The following is a 15,393-nucleotide window of genomic DNA, read 5'->3' on the forward strand; positions in this document are numbered from 1 at the left end:
GAGAAAAGGTCACAACACCCTGCTGGTAAAGCAATGACGAGTGATTTTCATACACAGCCTGCCCACCTGGCCGGCGCCCTCCATCAGGCACTGCAGCGGAGAGACGTGAATCAGCGTTCTCTGGTTCACCCTCATCCCTCCCACTCCTTTCTCTTCTCTCAGTAACCCTCCCATCCTGAATCAGAAGCGTTCAGCTCTGCAGTGCTTTACACGGAGGCTGTTTCTTCCCGGTTTTGAAGAGAGTTGCTACATTATCCTGTCCTGACCAGAGGTAAGACTCCTTAAAGATACATGAGAGGATGAGGATGGATGTGCTAGAATAGGACAGCAGGCGATGATACCAGAACGTTCTACACACGGAGACATGTAAACATTAAAAACTCTTCATTTGTGATTGGGTTTGTCACACAAATCAAATTTGTGTGAGGGTGTTAGCGTTTATCGTCTATGCTTTTAAAGACATTTCGGGCTAGGTTGGTTCTGATGAACATTCAGAGGCATCTAGAGGGCATTTATAGCACGGAGCATCTGCTCTTTTCATGCAATGCCAAAAAATAAGAGACATGTGTGTTGTGTTTGCCACCTTCTGCCAGTTCAACTACAGACTCGTTTTGTGTCCCTGTTCTATAAATAACTACCTCACTCAGAATGATCCCTTGGGCAGGTCAAACTGCTAAATAAAACAAACTTTTCTTTTCCTTACCCTCATTGTTTTTAGGTGAATGGGTGCTTCTCCATCATGCTCAAGTCTCTGTTTGTGTATGGAGTGCTGGGAGGTAAAAATCTATCCAAAAATATTTCCAAACTGATACCCAAAGACATCTGGTTCTGTGACATATAATACATTTGCTCTCCGTGGTTCATTTGCCCTTCTCTCACTCTCTCTGTTGCCCCAGTGTTGCTGATCCCAGCACAGTGTGATCGGATCACCGTGTGTGTTGAAGATGACGACGACCTGAGAGTAGACTGTCTGATCGATCCCATACCCAACAAGATCAACACCTATGAGTTCTCTTGGTCCTCTGGGTCCAAAGAGTCGCTCATCTTCACCAACGTGTCCGGCTCAGCAGCAGAGGCCCAGTTCAAAGACAAAAGCTATGTGACAGAGCTGGAGCCCCATGGCTACAGATTGACCCTGAGCGGCTTCACCGCCACACTCCCTCATAACACCACCTACATTTGCAAAGTATCTGGAGTTGCTATTGCAGTCACTATGGAGAAAGGTAGGTGAATTGATGGCGTGTGTGTGTGTGTGTGTGGGTTATGTATGTATGTGTAGGTGTTAACTGTTTGCATCAAATTCTTCTTCCTCTGCAGATCAACTTGTCAAGTGTTCAGCTGTCAGTGTGTTTCTCCAGAGCTGCAGCTCCTGGATTGTTTGTCTGATGCTCGTCCTCTATACACACATCTAACTGACGGGCTGGTACTGGGGCAATCACACACACATGTACGCGCGCGAACACACACACACACACACACACACACACACACACACACACACACACACACACACACACACTTATAGGCGTGCCTGAGCATTTGTCCACAGCCACAAACAATAACGCTAAAGTGTCTCAAAAAAATATATCACCAAGAGCTTGCAGCTTTGTACTGACATAGCAGTGCATCATTTTCATATTCCCCCCGAAACTGTTTCCTAACAGCAGAAACGCACTGACAAATATACCTTATAAATATTATTTTGGTGGCCGCAGCGACTGCTTCAATAAATGTATGCACTTTAAAAGTCAAATGTTGTCTGTGTCCATAAACGATAATGATCTAATGGTCCATAGACTTCGTTGCTTTTAAAATGATCATTGAGAGCAGTGTTGCTAATGCTAACAATCGCAGCTACTGTTTTATGTCGTAGAACATGTCTGCTGCTGTGCTGCTCGCTTTATAAGTGATTTATCAACATCTGTTTCTCAGGCATAGCAGAAAACCAGCAATGGAAAACATAGATTACCATTTGGTAATTAATGATTTGCCAGTGTGACAAATGTTGGCCCTGAGAGAATGTTCAATATAAAATGTAAAATGGATGAAATAAAAGGTCACTTAGAAATTCAAATATACTGTGCAATCTCTCCATTCATTGATTTAACCAGGGTTGCAGTGTCTTAAAACAAATTCAGCTGAGCTCAACCTTGGCCTGTACAGGAAGTAGATGTTAATCTCCAGATTATCGTGGCCGATTAATTCACAATAACAATGTTAATTTGATATCTGGATGTAATGGTAGCCAGTGCTGTTCAACGGGTAAACCTCCCGTTTGTTGTTTCACACCTCGACATCTTGATTAGGAAACCTAGGAGACACCGAGAAGACACCTGTGAGTCGAGGACATGCTGATGATGTCCTGTATCCAGTCGTCTCTGTATTGGAGGTCAACATGAACAAGACTGCAGGCCCTCATTCTGTCCAGACCACATGACGTCACTTTGACAACAGAGAAGCATTTTATCGTGTGAACAAAGAGTTTGGGACTGATTATGTTGCAGCCAGAGACTCCGGCGGACTCTGGGATTTGCTTTTAACTGAACGGGTTTTATTTCTCCACAAGAACACATTGAGTTTCCCTGTCGACACAAGTTCCTGCATTTCTTTTTGCCCTAAAAACATTTCAGATTCTAAATGTGTAACATATCTTGTTTTCATAACTTAAAGCTTGAACCAATGAAAATAAATAACTTACCTCAGTTTATTCATGTCCATGGAAAGAGTTTTTAAGATTTGAATGAAAGCACAATTTCCTATTTTGAATGATGCCTTTTCATATATAGATATATGGATTTGATCAAAAAGCAGTACGGTGGTGCAGTGGTCAGCACTGTCGCCTCACAGCAAGAAGGTTCCTGGTTCGAGTCCCGGCTCCATCAAAGGATCTTTCTGTGTGGAGTCTCCATGTTCTCCCTGTTCCTGTGTGGGTTCTCTCTGGTACTCCAGCTTCCTCCCACAGTCCAAAGACATCAAGAGGGGACGAGGCTGATTGATACTCTAAATTGACTGTAGGTGTGACTGTGAGTGTGAATGGTTGTCTGTCTCTATGTGTTGGTCCTGTGATGGACTGGTGACCTGTCCAGGGTGAACCTCACCTCTCACCTGAAGGCTCTGGGATAGGCTCCAGCCCCCGTGACCCTTAATAGGATAAGTGGAAGAAAATGGATGAATGGATGGATTTGATTTAACTAAACAAAAGATGTTAATTTTAAAAATTGTTTCTTATTGAAGATGAATGGATGAAAATGTCCTCCTGGAAAAGAACAGAACATTAAAAATGGATGATGTATTTTTCAAATATTCAGAGCCCTTCATTTGTTCCCAACAATTTCATTTTTTTTACATAGACTTGATTACAAATTGATTACATTCATATATTACTGTTATGATCCTGCATTCATGTGCCATTTCCCTCTCTCCACCCAGTTCCGAGCTCCGCCCCTGTTGGTTGGTGATTGGCTGCTCCCTTTGTCAGTCACTCTGCGGCACACAGGAAACACCAGCTGAATCCATACCCTGATTACCCCCCCTGGGTATTTAAGTCCGAGCTGGTTGTGTCTGTGTGCTGGAATATTAAATAGCATCCGTCGTCTTGACCTGCTCACCTTCTGTGCATTTTGTAAGTTTTTTTCCCCGAGTTTGCTGTCTCGTCGCTGTTTTCTAGTTTTTTCTCATTGTTACTTTTCTAGTACGAGTAGAGAGACCTCCTCGTTGATTGTTACTTTTTCTAAGTGTGATTTTGCTCCACTTTTTCCTGAGCCACTAAGGTGTGCCAGAAGACCCAGTATTTCTGTGGTATTTTTGTTAAAGCTATTTGTCGGATTATAGCAGCTGAGTGCTGACCTTTTGATTTCCTTAGACTTTCGTTCCCATTCTATTTGGCTCGCTGATTCCTCAGCCTTGATTTATTTTTCCCCCAAATTCTTATTTCACCCCAGAGTTAGTCTGGTGGTCGCCTTTTGTTATCGTTCCTTCAGCTTATAGTGCTGCCCGCGTTTAGTTATAGTGTTTTGCCAAATTTTAGTTTTTGCGCCCTGTGCGTTTTATTAGCGTCTTACTTGTTTGTTGTGTCTCAGAGAAACCTTGACCACTGTACACTAATAAACCTTGTTTGTTAAACCTTGAGCTCCTTGTGTGGACACTTTGTCTCCTCTTGTGCTGATTCTGGTCGCCTGGTGAAGGCAGGTCTAACAGAATATTCTGGCCAAAATGGATTCAGCCGAGAGAGACAAATTGTGCTCACTTCTTGATCAGCACAGCGCGGCTCTCTGTTCCCTGAGAGACACACTCAGGGATTTGGGAAACCATGTTGTGGGAATACAGGGGCAAGTAGCCAACCTGGACAAACGCATGGATTCTGAATTTGCGTCAGGGTTCTCAGTCCATCGCGTAGTACTCCATTGACTTTCGCATTCTTGCAAACGAGTGTGGGTGGGACGACACCGCACTTCGTGCGATATTTCGCCAGAGCCTCTCCGACGAACTCAAAGATGAGTTAGCTGTTCGTGACAGCTGCAAATCCCTGGACGAGCTGATTCACCGAGCAATCCAAATTGACAACAGGCTAAGGGAGAGACGACGTGAGCGCTCAGTTACCGCGGACCTGCGCATGGCCCGGCGAGCGTCACATCAGGGTCCTCAGCCTCCCCCAATTCCATATACAGGTATGCCCACCGAGGAACCCATGCAGCTGGGTCGAACCAGGCTCACTCCTGAGGAGAGACAGAGGAGGATAAGGCAGAAGCTGTGTCTCTATTGTGGCCAGTCTGGCCACCTACGCGACAGGTGTCCGCAACTCGCACATACCGCCACACGCTCATCAACCTCATATACCCAAGCCGGTCAAGCTGTACTTCCTCATTGAGAGTCTCTCGTCTCGAGCTCTCAGGTATGTTAAGTGTCTCCTCCCAGGCCATACCAGTTCTAGTTTTTGTTGATAGCGGAGCGGACGAGAGTTTTATCGATCAGGCACTAGTAGAAAAACACAATACTAATCTGGTGAGGCTACCTCGGCCTATGAAAGCCTCTGCCATCGATGGCAGGGTAATTAGCACGGTAGCATTTAAAACCGAACCACTGAAGTTGTTAGTTTCTGGAAATCACTCTGAATACATCGAGTTCTACATTATTGATTCTCCGGTCTCCCAGGTGGTACTTGGCATCCCTTGGCTGAGGACCCATAACCCAAAGATAGACTGGGGAACTTCAACCATCACTGGGTGGAGTGCAGCCTGTCACTCCAGCTGTCTCCGTTCGGCTATCCCGGGTTCCCTAAAGAATGGAGAAGCTACAGCCACCGTTATCAACCTCTCTCTCATTCCTTCTGAATACCATGACCTGGCACCAGTTTTCAGCAAGGATCAGGCTCAGACTCTGCCCCCACACCGACCATATGATTGTGCCATAAACCTTGTTTCTGATGTTGCACTACCCACAGCCAGGTTATACCACCTTAGTCAGCCAGAGAAGGAGGTGATGGAAAACTATATCACAGTCACTCAATGCTGGACTGATCAGGCCTTCAACTTCTCCCGTTGGGGCAGGTTTTTTCTTTGTAGAGAAGAGAGATGGAATGCTTAGACCCTGCATAGACTACACTGGCCTTAACAATATCACCATTAAGGACAAATATCCTCTTCCCCTCATGGACTCCGCATTTGAACCTCTCCATAGCTCAACTATCTTCAGTAAACTAGACCTCCGGCACGCCTACCATCTAGTCCGCATTAGAGAAGGGGATGAGTGGAAAACAGCCTTTAACACACACCTTGGACATTTCGAATATCTTGTTATGCCATTTGGACTAACTAATGCACCTGCCGTTTTCAACGGCTTATTAACAATGTACTTCGAGACTTCTTAAACAGGTTTGTCTTCGTCTATTTAGATGACATCTTGATCTTTTCAAAATCTTCCGAGGAGCATACGGAACATGTTCGTTTAGTTCTGCAGCGTCTATAAGATTACAGACTTTTTGTGAAAGCGGAAAAGTGTGAATTTCATAAAGAACGTGTCTCCTTTCTAGGTTTCATACTTGAAAAAGGTCAACTTTGCCCCGACCCGGAAAAGGTGAAGGCCGTGAGGGAGTGGCCAACTCCAACCAACCGTAAACAGCTGCAGAGGTTTCTGGGGTTTGCTAATTTTTACTGGCGTTTCATCAGAAACTAGTCAGGTGGCCTCTCCCCTTACACAGCTCACTTCAACCAAAGTTCCTTTCACCTGGTCTCCTACAGCTCAGGCTGCCTTTGACCGTTTAAAAATATTATTCTCTGATTCTCCTGTTCTCGTACATCCTGATCCCCTGCAGCAGTTTGTGGTTGAGGTGGACGCCTCGGATTCAGGAGTGGGGGCCGTACTCTCCCAGCGACACTCGTCGGACCACAAAGTCCATCCCTGTGCCTTCTTCTCCCGACGCCTGACGCCGCCGGAGAGAAATTACAGCGTGGGAGACAGAGAGCTGCTGGCGGTGGTTCTGGCCCTGCAGGAGTGGAGACACTGGCTGGAAGGAGCCAGCCAGCCTTTCCAGATATGGACAGACCATAAAAACCTCTCTTACCTGCGCTCTGCTTGACGGCTCAACCCACGCCAGTCCCGCTGGGCCCTGTTTCTTGGACGTTTCAAGTTCACACTGACTTACAGGCCAGGCTCCAAGAACCAGAAGCCAGATGCTCTCTCCAGACAATTTCCAGAAGGAGACGCAGAGAAGTCAACGGAACCCATACTTCCTAGCTCCTGCATTGAAGGGGCTCTTCGATGGCAAGTCGAAGATGAGGTTCTTCAAGCCCAGCAGAACTTGGAGGTACCAACAGGGTGCCCCCAGGGACACCTGTTTGTTCCAGAGGGGAAGAGGTCCTTGGTCCTACAGTGGGGGCACAGTTCAAAGGTCACCTGCCATCCTGGGGTTCGGCGTACACTATTCCTGCTGCAACAACGCTTCTGGTGGCCTGGAATGACCAAAGACGTAAAGGAATTTGTGGCTGCATGCACCGTATGCTCCCGCAATAAGGCCTCCCATCGCCCCCCTGCTGGCCTACTCCAACCTCTGCCTGTGCCCAAACGCCCCTGGTCCAATGTTGCCATGGACTTTGTTCCAGGGCTGCCCCCCTCAGAGGGATATACTGTGATTTTTAACCATTGTTGACAGGTTCTCCAAATCGATTCACCTGGTTCCCCTATCCAAACTCCCATCCGCTGCTCAGAGAGCGGATCTTCTGATCCAGCACGTGGTACGCCTGCATGGCATACCTGAGGACATTTTGTCTGACAGAGGCCCTCAGTTTGTGTCACGAGTCTGGAAGGCTTTTTGTGAGACCATTGGTGCAACTTGTAGCCTTACATCGGGCTACCATCCCCAATCAATGGCCAGGCAGAACGAGCTAATCAGGACCTGGAATCTGCCCTTCGCTGTGTGGCATCCAATCTACCAGCTTCCTGGTCCTCCATCTTCCGTGGGTGGAATACGCGCACAACACCCTGGTAAGCTCTGCCACCGGTCTGTCACCCTTCATGGCCACCCATGGATACCAGCCTCCGCTGTTCCCAGCCCAAGAAGTGGAGGTTACAGCTCCCTCAGTCCAGGCCCAGTTCAGGCGAGTGTGGCGTGAAGCTCGGGCTGCCTTGGGTCGCACCACTGCCCGAAACCACACCCTAGCAGACCGGCATCGGATCCCTGCTCCAGAGTACCAAGTTGGACAGAAGGTTTGGCTGGCTGCCCGGGACTTACCTCTCCAAGTGGAGTCCAAGAAGCTGGCACCTCATTTTATTGGTCCCTACACCATTGCGAAGATAATCAATGCCAGTTCAGTTTGCCTCACTCTGCCAGCAGCGCTAAAAGTCCATCCTGTTTTCCACTTGTCTCTCATCAAGCCGTGGTGGACAGTAACCTGCACCCTCCGGCCGACGCCCCTCCGCCCCCCCCGTATGGTTGATGGAGGGCCTGTTTACACGGTGACTGAAATCTTGGATGTGTGGAGAAGAGGGCGTGGTTACCAATACCTCATCGACTGGGCAGGGTACGGTCCTGAGGAACGCTCTTGGATTTCGAAGGCGCTCATTGTCGACCCCACTCTGCTCAAGGATTTTTACACGAAGTATCCAGATAAACCAGGTAAAATGCCAGGTGTCGTTCATTGGGGGGGGGGGGGTACTGTTATGATCCTGCATTCATGTGCCATTTCCCTCTCTCCACCCAGTTCCGAGCTCCGCCCCTGTTGGTTGGTGATTGGCTGCTCCCTTTGTCAGTCACTCTGCGGCACACAGGAAACACCAGCTGAATCCATTCCCTGATTACCCCCCCCCCCCCCCCGGGTATTTAAGTCCGAGCTGGTTGTGTCCGTGTGCCGGAATATTAAATAGCATCCGTCGTCTTGACCTGCTCACCTTCTGTGCATTTTGTAAGTTTTTTTCCCGAGTTTGCTGTCTCGTCGCTGTTCTAGTTTTTTCTCATTGTTACTTTTCTAGTCCGAGTAGAGAGACCTCCTCGTTGATTGTTACTTTTTCTAAGTGTGATTTTGCTCCACTTTTTCCTGAGCCACTAAGGTGTGCCAGAAGACCCAGTATTTCTGTAGTATTTTTGTTAAAGCTATTTGTCGGATTATAGCAGCTGAGTGCTGACCTTTTGATTTCCTTAGATTTCCGTTCCCATTCTATTTGGCTCGCTGATTCCTCAGCCTTGATTTATTTTTCCCCCAAATTCTTATTTCACCCCAGAGTTAGTCTGGTGGTCGCCTTTTGTTATCGTTCCTTCAGCTTATAGTGCTGCCCGCGTTTAGTTATAGTGTTTTGCCAAATTTTAGTTTTTTGCGCCCCGTGCGTTTTATTAGCATCTTACTTGTTTGTTGTGTCTCAGAGAAACCTTGACCACTGTACACTAATAAACCTTGTTTGTTAAACCTTGAGCTCCTTGTGTGGACACTTTGTCTCCTCTTGTGCTGATTCTGGTCGCCTGGTGAAGGCAGGTCTAACAATTACATCATCAATCGAAACACAACATTTCATAACAACACAGAAAAAAAGGTTATTTATCGAAACTTTTATCTTTCAATGAATACAAGAAAAGAATTTCCTGAAACTGAAATGACTGGAAAAACAATTCTTCTGATAGTTGTAAAATCAACAAAATAACCTGACAATGACATGAAAAATTAATCAATCACTGTGAACACACCACGAACACAACTGCTTGATATTCTGTGATTTGAGCCAAAATAAAAAAAACACAAATTCAAGACACAAAAGATTAAAAACCAAACTGAGCAGTTTGAGTCTGAACAGGGGGGTAAATTTCCGATAGTCAAAGGTGAAGGGTCAGGGTGCTTGAACTCAAACTTGACATTGGAGCCCCACCGTCTGGTGAAGGATCTGGTGGTCACTCAGGTCTCTCAACCTGCTCAAGGCCACTTTGACTATGCAGCCACCTGCTGGTATGCCATGGCGACACACTTGGAAATCCACAGCACATCGGAAATCCACAGCACATCAGAAACAAAAAATTACAGTGTGTGTTATTTGACCAGAATAAACTCCATGGATGTCGTCTATTCAAACTGAAGTCTTTAATGGGAAATAACATCTTTCTGTTCTCAGCAGCAATTGAATGGAAGAAGAAGCTGGTGGTCCATCACAGTGCATCAGAGACAAAGCTACTAATTACAGTGTGTTAAAGCTTCCTTCACACACTCACATTGGACTTCCTGTGTTTCAGCAACTGAATTGGATCACAGTTGATAAAAAGAGTGGCTGGGAAACGTGTGTAATGTCCTGAGTCACATCACGCAGAATGACTGTCTGACATGAGGTAATTCACTGTTTTGTAGACAAAGTTGTTCAGATGCATTTTACTGTGTAAGAGTGATGAAGAGGGAGCCTGGATCTGCACTCCAGGGTCGAGGACGTCAGAGACCGAAGAGAAACTTTACTGGCGTTTATCAAAACCATCACAGGATCAAGAGAGAGAAAAAGGGACCAAAAAAAGTACATCAGTTACTGCTTCAACTCCGTTATTTAAAACGCTGCATTACTTCACCAAAACGGTGAGACATCTGTGTCAGAATTTGCTGACTCATCACTGGCAGTGATTTGTCAGTGAAGAAAAATGACAGACGACATCACAGACTGACTTGGCAGGTGACAGCAAAACCTCTGATGTTGTGATGTCATGTATGAGACAACGGATCCAGAAATGCAGGATCAACAGTTCCTCACACAACTTTGAAGGCAACTGATTCAAAGTTTCAACATGTCCAAAGGCAGCAAGAAGAGAGGACCTGGAGGTCCCAATAAAGAATTACTTGATAGGCTGTTTCGTGTTTCAGGTTCAAAAGCCAACACTTCCACTCGACCTGAGAATGAGAATTCCACAAGGTCCACAAAACCTGAAAGCCACGTGAAACAGAACGTCTTCAAAAGCCTTAAGAAACAGCCTCAGGAAGACAAGTCAGCCAGCGCTGACAGGCCAGGCCTCAAGGACAAGGCTCAAGGCCTGGGAGAACATGTGGGTCCATTAATCCACACCCACCAGCAACCCACCCCTGACAGAGGGAAGAAAACCGAAGAGGTTTTTGCTGGACAACAGCAGACAATCAAGCCTCAGCTGAAGAATCTGACAGTGAAGCAGTGCCCGGTAATTACTGACCCATACACACACACACACACACACACACACACACACACACACACACACACACACACACACACACACACAAAGAATACAGTTCTTTTTATGTTATTACTGTTAACTTACATTATTTAATTCATTTCAGGATACTGCATTAAATGGCTTCCAGCTGAGCAGCAACAAGCCTGCTATGAAGGACAAGAACAAAGGATCTGAAAGTCTATCATCCTTAGATGAGTTTGTTCATAATTTGTTTAAGGATGATGAAAAAATAGCAGAACCAGGAAACGGAAAATGGAGTCAGGGTGGCTCAGAGAAGACCCTGACAAACGACAACCCCACAACTGGACCTGGTCAGTCCCCTGCAACCCCTGCAGGGACCCTTCCCCGCCGGAAGACTGTCAGATTTAAGATGGATGATGACAGTGTGTTCAGCCAAGACAAAGAACCAAGACCCAGCACCTCCACTCGATCCCTCAACAAAAGAGACCGACTAGAAGAATTCCTTGCCAGCGATGCCAGAGAGTTCCTCCAGGAGACCTCCACACACACGGCCAAACAAACAAAGCCAGAGGTCTCCAGAGGACAAGTGAGAGAGGACGGAGAAGACAAGCTGAATCTGCCAAGGCAGCTGCGCCCGGTAATTCTGACCCATTTACACCCCCATGTTAGCAGACAGACAAAGATACCTGGAGAAAAAGCAACATTCTATTTGTTCTCACTAACATCTCGTTTATTGAAGTGTACTTGAAGTGAAATATACTCGTTACAAATAATATTTATGCAGTCTGTTCAAGCAGTGAGTGTTTATTGTCCTTCTTTAACTTATTTTCAGAATACTGGACGAAGTGGCTTCCAGATGAGCCCCAACAAGCCTGCTACGAACAACCAGAAGGGATCTGAAAGTCTGACAGCTTCAGATGAGTTCATTCATAGTTTATTTAAGGATGAAGAAAAACTGCCAGGAAAATGGAGTCAGGGTGGCTCAGAGAAGACCCTGTCAAATGACAACCCCACAAGTGGACCTGGTCAGTCCCCTGCTACCCCTGCAGGGATCGTTCCCTGCCAGAAGACTGTCGGCCAAGACAAAGCACCTAGACACAACACCTCTACTCGATCCCGCAATACAAGACACCGGCTGGAAGAATTCCTTGCCAGCGATGCCGGAGAGTTCCTCCAGGAGACCTCCACACACACGGCCAAACAAACAAAGCCTCTTCCTTTCCTCAACAACCACCAACAACCCAGCCCAACCAATCACGCCTCTCCTGCCACAGGAAAGAACGCCCAGGGAGCAGTTCCAGGACAAAGCTGTTTCAATCTGCAGCAGCTGTTAGAACAACAGCAGCTGATGCAGTCGAAGCTCACGGAACTGACTGAACAGCGACAAGTGGATCAGGCTCGTATCCTCCAGCTGGAGGAACTGGTAAAAGCTCTGCAACTGGAGCGAGACCAGAGCCAGACGTTGCTCCAGAGTGTCCAGCAGCAGCATAGAAAGGACGTAGAAGTCTTGGAAATGACACACAAGGCTAATGTGAAGTGTCTTGAGGAGTCGGCAGCCCAGAGCAACACACAACTGCGTGAGACCTGCAACGATGTCTCCGCCCAGTTGGAAAAAGTGAAAGCTCAGCTGTGTGAAAGTGAGCAGCAGCTTGGAGAAGTGACAGCAGAGTACAGGACAGTGATGCAAGACTGGGCAGAGGAGAAGAGGAAGCTGGCAGAAGACTGGAAGAACTTCCATGCCAAGGAAAAGGAAAGACGTCAGAAGGCTGAACAAGAGGCCAGCAGAGTGGCACAGGAACAAGAGGGACTGAGGCGTCGTGCTGAAGAGCTGAGAGAGAAGGAGATGGTTGTGGCACAGGAGAGAGAGACTCTGAAGCAACAGAGAGAGGAGCTGGACAAAGAGAAAGAGAGCGTGACAAACATGGCCCTGGAGGTCATGAAAAAAGCCAAGGAGGGGGAGAAACTTAGCCAGGAGGCTGCTGAAATGTATCAGCACGGAGAAGCGCGGCTGAAGGAAGCCGAACGTGCTGAGGCAGCATCTGCGTTGAGGCTGGCACAAATCCAGGCTCGACAAGAGCAAGAGAGGATGAAGGTGAAACCCTCTGCTCACAGGAAACAGTTGCTCGACCTGAAGAAGGAGATCGAGCTTCTGAAAAGTTCCAGCCATGTCCCAAGTCTCAGGAAACCCAGGACCCTGTTTTAGCTGTGAGAGCTTTGGATCAACACCTGCAGCAGGCTCAAGGGTCCTGGTCTGGGAGGCAGCTCAGAGAGACGGACATGGAAAACCTCTTCACTAAAAGGACCAGGTAAGAGATTTTAGGGCTGGACCTGTGAAAGTTTGAATATGTCTGAATGAATAATCTACCTAATTTCCCCCTTTTGGACTGGACTGCTGAGATATGTATGTGACAACCAGAACAGATCCAGTCTATTATCATTATTAGAAGGTTGTCTTCATGAATTTCCATTGTATTTCATTTCTAAAAAAGGAAGCACCAGTGATGGAGGACTTTCACCAGGCCTTTGTGGAGCTGAGCCCAGCAGACACCTCTTCCTGGGGCTCACAGTCCAACCCAGGATACCAAAGATGGAAGGAGACAACACCTGGCCTGACCTGGCCACATATGAGGGGAACGAAGGGGAGGGGACAAAGTCAGGGCCCCATTTTCTTCATCTTTGACCAGAAGGACAACATGGAACTTTTCATTTGGTGTCCGATTTCCAATAATAGTTCAGTGTTTGTGAATTATGTGAATTTTGTAAATTGTTATTTATTAAAAAAAAAAACAACCCTGATATTCATCATTTTGTATTGGATTGTTTAATTATAAAGGAGTCATGATGTAATTCCTGTTTTCTACCTTCAAACATATGGAAGTGGTTGTGTTTGTTGATGGGGGTCTATATTCTCAACACAGCTCTGAGTGGTTCGTGCTGATCCAGAGTCAGTATTTATTAGATCAGCTTCTCCACTCCAAAAGATCCTCAGATTTTTTTTTTCACTGAAGAAATGTGATTTAGTAGAAATCACTTGTTTGATCTGAGCCTCAAAACATACATGACATCAATCGTACTCATGAAGTACTGATATCAGTTCAGTTGTTTCTTAAGAATAGAAAACTCTTGAACAGGGGACCTGCATGGATTAAAACCAATCCATGCATCCAACATTTTAATATTTGTGAAACCAATGCAAAGAAAACCAAGCACTTTCAAGGGGATGTGAACGTAACGTGGACGGCGACTGTTTCTGCCCTGATGTCTTTTTTTTGGGACACTTTTTGATGTGAAAACATTTTAGACCTTTTGGGTAAAACATGAACTTTGCCTGACACCCACGAATGTATTTGTGAAACTTTTATTCTATTTGTGAAAATGCCAAAGGGGATATTCCTCCATTTCTGTTGTATTCCTAGACCTCATAAAACCAGGTCCAGATGAAAAACCACTGCACCTAGACTTGTCAAATCTGGACTGGATTATCCTGCAGAGGTGGCAGACTCATTAAAAGACAGTCTCTGATTCGTGAAACCTTTATTTGATTTATAAAAATGCAATAAATCACATTTCACTGCTTTTTTCAGCATATTGACCACAGTAGACCAGATCTAGATGAAAAACCACTGAACCCAGACTTGTCAAATCTGGACTGGATTATCCTGCAGAGGTGGCAGACTCATAAAAAGAAAGTCTATGATTTGTGAAACCTTTATTTGATTTATGAGATTGCAATAAATCCACATTTTACTGCTTTTTTCCTCATCTGGTCCACATTAGACCAGGTCCAGATGAAAAACCATTGCACCGAGACTTGTCAAATCTGGACTGGATTATCCTGCAGAGGTGGCAGACTCCTAAAAAGACATACTCTGATTTGTGAAACCTTTTTTTGATTTGTGAAAATGCAATAAATCACATTTCACTGCTTTTATCAGCATATAGACCACATGAGACCAGGTCCAGATGAAAAACCACTGCACCTAGACTTGTCAAATCTGGACTGGATTATCCTGCAGAGGTGGCAGACTCATAAAAAGACAGTGTCTGATTCGTGAAACCTGTATTTTATTTGTGAAAATGCAATAAAGGCACATTTTACTGCTTTTTTCAGAATATGGACCAGATTAGACCAGGTCCAGATGAAAAACCACTGCACCTAGACTTGTCAAATCTAGACTGGATTATCCTGCAGAGGTGGCAGACTCATAAAAAGACAGTCTCTGATTTGTCAAACCTTTATTTATTTTTTATTTTTTTGCAATGCCAAAAAAATGGAGCTGGGATTGTCCACATCCTGCTTTTGCTGAATCTGAAAACACTCCATGAAAGCATCCCTGTCTAAGCCATTTTCAAGATTTTTCACTGAACTCTTGAGGTCAGCATGAACAAGACTGCAGGCCCTCATTCTGTCCAGACCAAATGACGTCACTTTGACAAAGGAGAAGCATTTTATCGTGTGAACAAAGAGTTTGGGACTGATTATGTTGCAGCCAGAGACTCCGGCGGACTCTGGGATTTGCTTTTAACTGAACGGGTTTTATTTCTCCACAAGAACACATTGAGTTTCCCTGTCGACACAAGTTCCTGCATTTCTTTTTGCCCTAAACACATTTCAGATTATAAATGTGTAACATAACACTGTCGCCTCACAGCAAGAAGGTTCCTGGTTTGAGTCCCGGCTCCATCAAAGGATCTTTCTGTGTGGAGTCTCCATGTTCTCCCTGTTCCTGTGTGGGTTCTCTCTGGTACTCCAGCTTCCTCCCACAGTCCAA

At 45.9% G+C, this 15,393-nt stretch overlaps 2 protein-coding genes across 4 annotated transcripts; both read left to right on the forward strand.

Moving 5' to 3' along the window:
• The first annotated feature begins 89 nt into the window (after window positions 1-89).
• LOC147248994 (uncharacterized) lies at window positions 90-3,866 on the forward strand. Of its 2 annotated transcripts, XM_086226357.1 has the most exons (5): window positions 90-271; window positions 719-776; window positions 897-1,223; window positions 1,318-1,447; window positions 2,307-3,866. In XM_086226357.1, the coding sequence occupies exons 2-4, from the start codon at window positions 740-742 to the stop codon at window positions 1,410-1,412; spliced, it is 459 nt and encodes a 152-aa protein (XP_086082483.1). In that variant the 5' UTR covers window positions 90-271; window positions 719-739; the 3' UTR covers window positions 1,413-1,447; window positions 2,307-3,866. The 2 variants fall into 2 exon arrangements, with proteins under 2 accessions (XP_086082483.1, XP_086082482.1); XM_086226356.1 differs by lacking the exon at window positions 2,307-3,866 and having other exon boundaries at window positions 92-271; window positions 1,318-1,519.
• A 6,329-nt stretch (window positions 3,867-10,195) lies between these two features.
• On the forward strand, window positions 10,196-13,394 carry LOC147248995 (uncharacterized). Of its 2 annotated transcripts, XR_015119471.1 has the most exons (4): window positions 10,196-10,624; window positions 10,764-11,258; window positions 11,454-12,927; window positions 13,111-13,394. XR_015119471.1 is itself a non-coding variant. In XM_086226372.1 (3 exons), the coding sequence occupies exons 1-3, from the start codon at window positions 10,241-10,243 to the stop codon at window positions 12,822-12,824; spliced, it is 2,250 nt and encodes a 749-aa protein (XP_086082498.1). In that variant the 5' UTR covers window positions 10,196-10,240; the 3' UTR covers window positions 12,825-13,038. The 2 variants fall into 2 exon arrangements, 1 of the variants encoding a protein (XP_086082498.1); XM_086226372.1 differs by lacking the exon at window positions 13,111-13,394 and having other exon boundaries at window positions 11,454-13,038.
• Window positions 13,395-15,393: the final 1,999 nt, after the last annotated feature.

Source organism: Aulostomus chinensis, chromosome 15 (genome assembly GCF_037954235.1).
Source record: "Aulostomus chinensis isolate RoL2024-O1b breed Wild chromosome 15, RoL_Achi_v1.0, whole genome shotgun sequence".
NCBI lineage: Eukaryota > Metazoa > Chordata > Actinopteri > Syngnathiformes > Aulostomidae > Aulostomus > Aulostomus chinensis.